The sequence below is a fragment of the Lipotes vexillifer genome, unplaced genomic scaffold, assembly GCF_000442215.2.
Source record: "Lipotes vexillifer unplaced genomic scaffold, Lipotes_vexillifer_v1.1 scaffold1467, whole genome shotgun sequence".
Lineage (NCBI taxonomy): Eukaryota > Metazoa > Chordata > Mammalia > Artiodactyla > Lipotidae > Lipotes > Lipotes vexillifer.
The window spans coordinates 444,730-450,606 of NW_006783896.1; the positions used below are offsets into that span (position 1 = coordinate 444,730).

A 5,877-nucleotide genomic window follows, 5' to 3' on the forward strand; every position below is an offset into this window, starting at 1 on the left:
CAGCCTCTCTGCCCCTCCTTTGCTTTCTCTCCAGGCCTTGCAGCAGCGGGCCGCCCCCCCAGCCACCTGCCACATCTGCAGTGATCACGTGCCACGTCCAAGGTCATCTGACTTTCGGGAAATCTAAGGACAAAGGCTGGGGCCCCCCACCCCCCCCCCGGCCCCCCCCCCCCCCGGCTCTGGCCACTACTCTCTGCGTCCTAAGTGAGTGGGGCTGGGTGGGAGTCTGAGTGGCGGGAAGGTGCTGGAGGCACTGTCATGTGTATTGTTTCCTCTTTGAAGAAAGATCAAAGCAGGAGTGAGAAGACCCCCCTGCCCCATGGAGGGCGGCCTCTGCGGAAGTTGTAACAAAGCCCCCAGTCCCTCCCTGGCCTCTTCCCAGGGAGCAGGTGTCCATGGGTGCGAGTGGTGGACCCCAATGGCCGGGATGGGGCGCCCCTCACAGCAGGAGTCTGTGCCCCCAGGTGGGCCCCAAATCTGGTGGGGACATGGGGCCAGCCTTTAGTAAGGCTACTCTGGGGCGTGGAGTGAGACAGAATGGCCCAGGGAGCTGACCAAGGCCCCCCTGGGGAACTGGCAAGGGGAGCATTAGAAGACAGAGGCCTCAGAAGGTCTACCCTCACCCCCAGGGATGTGAGGGGCACGGAGTGTCATGTGACACCCCCACCTCACAGACAGGGCATGGGGACACTTGCTGAGGACCAGGCCCTTGGTGCTAGCTAGGGGTGTGGGGCGGGCGGTGACCCCAGGGCTCCTGGGACCACCTGGACTTTCCCCCAGAACAGAGTGACGCCATCTACTGGTCAGTAATGGTCACTGCATGGAGGGCGGGTGACCCTCTGCAAGAGATGGACCCTGGGACCATATTCACCAGGGGAGCAAATGGCATGAGATGGTAGAAACGCAAGTACCCTGCTCAGGAGCCCTGAGGGGCAGGGTGGAGGCTGCTGCCTTGTGCTAGACGCCCTGTTCCCTCTGTTGGGCATGGCTTCTGCCTCTCCCTGGCTGGTGACAGTCCCCGATGTGTCCACGTGTGGACCACAGCTGCTGATGGACTGACAGCGAGGGGTCCCCTCCCGGTGCCTCCCCTCTTCCATTATCCCCTCCCCTCCTCTGGCACCCCTAGCCCTGCCCACCTGGGAGAAGGTTGCTCATCTGCAGAGCAACGACCAAGGTGCCTGAGATGGAAGGGACAGCCTGATTTGACCTTGGCCTTGGAGCCCCTCGAGGGTCAGCCAGCTTTCTCTCCCTTGTCGGGAGCAGAGTCCCTGGACAGCCGTCTGCCAGCCCCTGAGTGCGAAGCGGGTGCTGGCCTGTGCCTGGCAGAGGGTTTGCTCCTAAGATGAATGTGGGAGGGGAGCTCTTGTCTGCTGGAGGTCAGGTGGTTCCAAACAGGCTGCCCAGAGTGAGACCTAGTATGCGGGCATCAAGTTCAGATTCCAGGCCCACCCTCCGGCTTCCCTGGAGGGGCATCTCCGAGGCAGGGGAGGGACTCTGCAGACTCCTGGGGCTCTGCAGGTGATTCTGGGCTCGGCGGGGGCTGCCTGGGGTCTTCCCCTCTCCCTCCTTCCCTCCTCAGATGACTTCAGCTTCAGCTGTTTTTAAATGACCTGCCACCTCCCACCACCCCATCAGGTACGGGAGGTTCTGGGTCTTGGGTGATGGTGGAGGCTTTCACACAGCATGTGGCTGCTTTGGGTCTGGTCCCAGCTCTGTCGCTTACATCTGCATGACCGCCCTCCCCCCCACCCCATGGCATCCCTTTGCCCTCTTAGCCTTTTGAGCTGGATGCAAATGAAAGCTAGAATTCATCAATTACGGCTTTGCATTTTATAGGCTTTTAGCATTTAGGAAACTCAGACTTTTAATCTTATCTTTGCAAAAACCCTGTCAAGATAGAAATCAGGAATCCTCTCCCTCCACCCATTTTGCTGGCAAGGAAATTGAGAGAAAAACAATTAGACAGCTGTCCCCAGGGCACAAAGCCTGGTCCGGCAGGGCTAGCGGAAGAGCTCAGACTCAGCCGGGTCTCTGGACCCCCAGCCTGGCTCCGTGTGTCCCCTTAGAGCTGACCCTGCTCCCCTGCAGACATCTGGGACCTGTGAGGATGTCACTTGATCATAACACCCAGAAAACACATCCCTTGTCACTGTCCCCCATCCCATCATTTGGGTCTCGCTTACCAGTTGCTCCTAAGATGAGCCTTTTCCATCGTCAGATCCAGACAGTGTCAGTGTCTCTTCAGCCTGGATTCGGCTTCCTGCACTCTGGTTCTCAGCCTCGGAAAAGACCTTACTTCTGAGTTTGCTTTGTTCACGCGATTCTAGGTGTCCAGAGACAGGGCATCTCCCTGCCTGGCCCCCCTTGCTGTCCCAGCACCCAGGACATGGCCTGGCCCTCAACGCGGATGGGCGGCAGGGGGCGGGGGTGCCTTCCCTGTGCTGCACAGTTGGGGGGGCGGGTCCCGTGCCCCACCCCCCAGGCACAGTCCCCGTGCTGCTTTCATCATTAAAGTACTTGGGGAGCCCTTCTCTGTGCCCGGACCACTGCTAAGCCCTGGCCCTGCCTCCCTGTGCCCTGGGCCCTGGGGTGAGCTGGTGCCCAGGCCAGAGGCCTGGGGAGTCACTGGCTCTGTATCGGCGCCCCATCCCGGGTGGCTCTTCCTGTCTTGGGTTGTCCGAGAGGCTGAGCACAGCCACAGGCTCCCCTGTTGCTCCCCCAACAGGGGGTTCTAGAAGCGGGCACAGAGCAGGGCTGCCTTGCAGCTGCCCGCAGCCAGGATCACACCTTCTTGGCCTCAATGCTGCCTTGAAGCGTGACTCTTTCCAGTCTGGGTTGGGCTTGTGGTGATGACGGTGCTTTGTGACCTTGATAATTTGAAGTACCTTTCCCACAGAAATCATTTCTTCCTGCTCTGCCCCAGAAAGGGCACGTTGGATCTGCGAGCCCAGCTACAGAAAAATAGGATGGGAACATTCATTGGGGGACATTGTGACTTTCTTGGGTTGCCTTTTTAAACACTGAAAGGGTGAGATTATAAACCTGCCAGGAGCTAGGTCCCCACCAGGCCCTCCAGCCCCTCTCCCCACACTCCCCCCTCCCCCTCCCCCCTGGAGCCCAAAGCCCACTCCCCCCAAGGCTGCGGAGCACTTTGACCTCCTCCAGATCCAGCCAGGTCAGCTGCTTGCGGAGAACCTTCCCACAGAGACGGATGTGGTGGGGAGACCACGCTGAGGGGGCTGTGAGCTCAGCGGGGACCCCACTGAGCAGGTTGTCACCTGAGAACGAAGGTGCAGCTTCACTGACACGACCCCAGGCCAACACTCGATTTGGGGCAGGTTTCTACACTTACTCTCTGAAATGTTCCTTCTCTTGAAACCTCAGGAGAAGATATGTATCTGGGGTGCCTGCAGGAAACCTGTACGTTATGCTTTCACTCGAACAAACCAGCTCCGTGGGCCGGAGGTGGGGGAGAGGGAGGGTCCTGGAGGGGAGGGATGGGGTGGCAGGTGATCCTCAGGCCCCAGGTTGGGACCCCATTGCTGCACAGGAAGGTGGAAGGAGGGCTGCTCAGATGCCCACCGCACAGGACGTGGGTGTGTCTGGGAGCAGAGGTGAGGCTCTGTCCAGGACACACAGGAGGGGCAGCGGGAAGTGCAAGAGGATGAAGAAAGGTATGAAATAGCCGTGCACAGAGTGGGAGGGAGTGCTTCCCAGAGGAGCCCGTTAAGGTTGCCAAGGAGTTCTGAGGGCATCCAGGGCCATGAATTTGTAATGGAACCACTTTGGCTTGCTGGGGACTTTTTCCAGCCAGAGGAAGCCTGGGTAAGAGTTTTTGCTAAATCTCCAGGGCAGGCAGACAGGTTGTGAGTGAGGAAGCTGAGGGCTCGGGGCAGGTGGTGTTGAACTGGTGGATGGTGCCGTCTACTCTGGGTGAGTGGGTGGTGTCAGAAACAGTGGTTGAAGGTGAGACTGCAGAATGCTGGCGGAGGGGAGGGTTAGGAGGGGACTGCTGGCCCTGAGGGCTTGGGGATGCAGCATAGCCAGCCCTGTGGACACTGGCATGGCTCTGGGTGGCCTAGCTCAGGAAGGAGGGGAGCCTGAGAGCCAGGGCCATGGTCCCCAAAAGAAGGGCTCTGGCTGGAGGTGGGCAGTGAGAGGGAAGAGGCAGGGAAGTGAAAAACGTGGTCGTGGGCCTGCGAGCAGGGCTGAGGAATGGCCTCCAGGTTGGCAGACTGTGGACTCGGGACCACATCCTTTGGCCACCAGTTGCATGTGTGAAGCTTGGCTGGGGTGCAGCAGGCTTGCTCACACACACGCTGCCTGGGCCTGCTTTGGTGCTCCAGATGCTGAGGTGACTAGTTGCAAAGAGATAGCAAAGCCTAAGATTTTTGTCATCTGGCCTTTTGCAGAAAAGATTTACTGGCTCCTACCTAGAGGGGCCTGTCCAGGAGACAGGAGCCACTAGCCACGTGTGGCTATTGACATGTCACCTAATTAGGATTGCATACAAATTTTTAAATTCAGTTCCTCTGTTGCACTAGCCAACGTTTAAGTTCTCAAAAGCCACATGAGGCCACTGGTTCCAGTGTTAAACAGCTCAGAGATGGTATGTTCTGGATCATGCTGTTGGCACCTCAGGTCTCAAGACAGCCGATGGAACAGGGACCACGTCACCCAGCCTGGACCTGGGGTGCATGGCATGGGAGGAGCCAGACAGGCCTTATGAGGGGTCTGCAAGCTCGCGGGAGCCCCAGGGCACAGCACTGGAGCGCGGTGGGCAGTTCCCATTACCGTCCCGAGTCGCTGAGGGTTCTGGGGCAGGCATGGAAATGTTGGGGAAAGGGCGCCTCTGGGATTGCAGCACACGGCTGTCCCCTCGGAGGCCCAGGTGCCTTAAGTGACAGCTGCCTGGCCCCGGAGTTATCCTCCTGACACCATGGGTGCAGGGTTTCCTGGCCGGGTGTCGATCTGTGCAGTTACTTGTACGGTGCGCTGTCGGTAACGGGGGCAGGAGCCCCGCCCCCCCCTACACACTGCCTGCAGACGGGACAACCATTCAGCCTCCTCCTGTGTGGCCCTGGGCCCTGCTGCCTTGCCTTTGTCGTCCAGGGCTGAGAACTGTGCCCCCTTCAGTTCCAGGGCCCTGTGAGCCAGAAGACCTCATCGATGGGATCATCTTTGCTGCCAATTACCTGGGCTCCACCCAGCTGCTCTCGGAGCGGAACCCATCCAAAAACATCAGAATGATGCAGGCACAGGAGGCCGTCAGCCGGGTCAAGGTAGGGGCAGCCCAGGAGCGCCCGGGTTCCCTGCAGGGAGCACTGGAGCGGGATGGGTGACAGGGCCCGCTGTCCAGCGCTGACCCCACAGCCCTGTGCGCGAGAGTGGGAATGTCTGAGGTGCCTGTCAGGGCCGAGGGAGAGTTTGCCTTGGATGAGAGGACGCGGGCTGGGGACAGAGAGGATCCATAATGAGGAACTGCCACTGGGCCCCCAGGACACGTGATTTTTAAAATGTAATTGTTCCGAAGCATTCTAGTCACGTGTTTGTATAGAGCATCTCATCCCATTTTGACCGTCTCTGTATCTTTAGTGCCAAAGTACTGGCAGAAAGGGAAGCAAAAAAAATCATACGTTTTATTTAAACCTATGACCTCAAGAAAAACTCTGACGCACTTGCAGCTCTCGGTGCCCGTCATTCGGATCACCTGGGTTTGAAGGGTGGGTGCAGCCGGGCAGGGGGAGGATAGGACCAAGTCAGCAAAGCTGATGGGGTCAGGAGGGAGGGGCAGTGTTCTGAGGAGGTGCCACTCTGGGCAGTCGGGGGTCTCCCTGCGGGGTGAGGAAGGATGTCAGCCCCCCCCCCCCCCTCCCC

General features: G+C 59.1%; 1 protein-coding gene across 2 annotated transcripts in view; it reads left to right on the plus strand.

Moving 5' to 3' along the window:
• APBA2 (amyloid beta precursor protein binding family A member 2) overlaps positions 1 to 5,877 on the plus strand; it is a 63,357-nt gene that overhangs the window by 31,905 nt on the left and 25,575 nt on the right. For both annotated transcript variants that reach the window (XM_007456422.1, XM_007456423.1), the window contains exon 4: positions 5,137 to 5,282. In XM_007456422.1, coding sequence (XP_007456484.1) covers positions 5,137 to 5,282 — 146 coding nt within the window. The remainder of the gene's footprint in view (positions 1 to 5,136; positions 5,283 to 5,877) is intronic.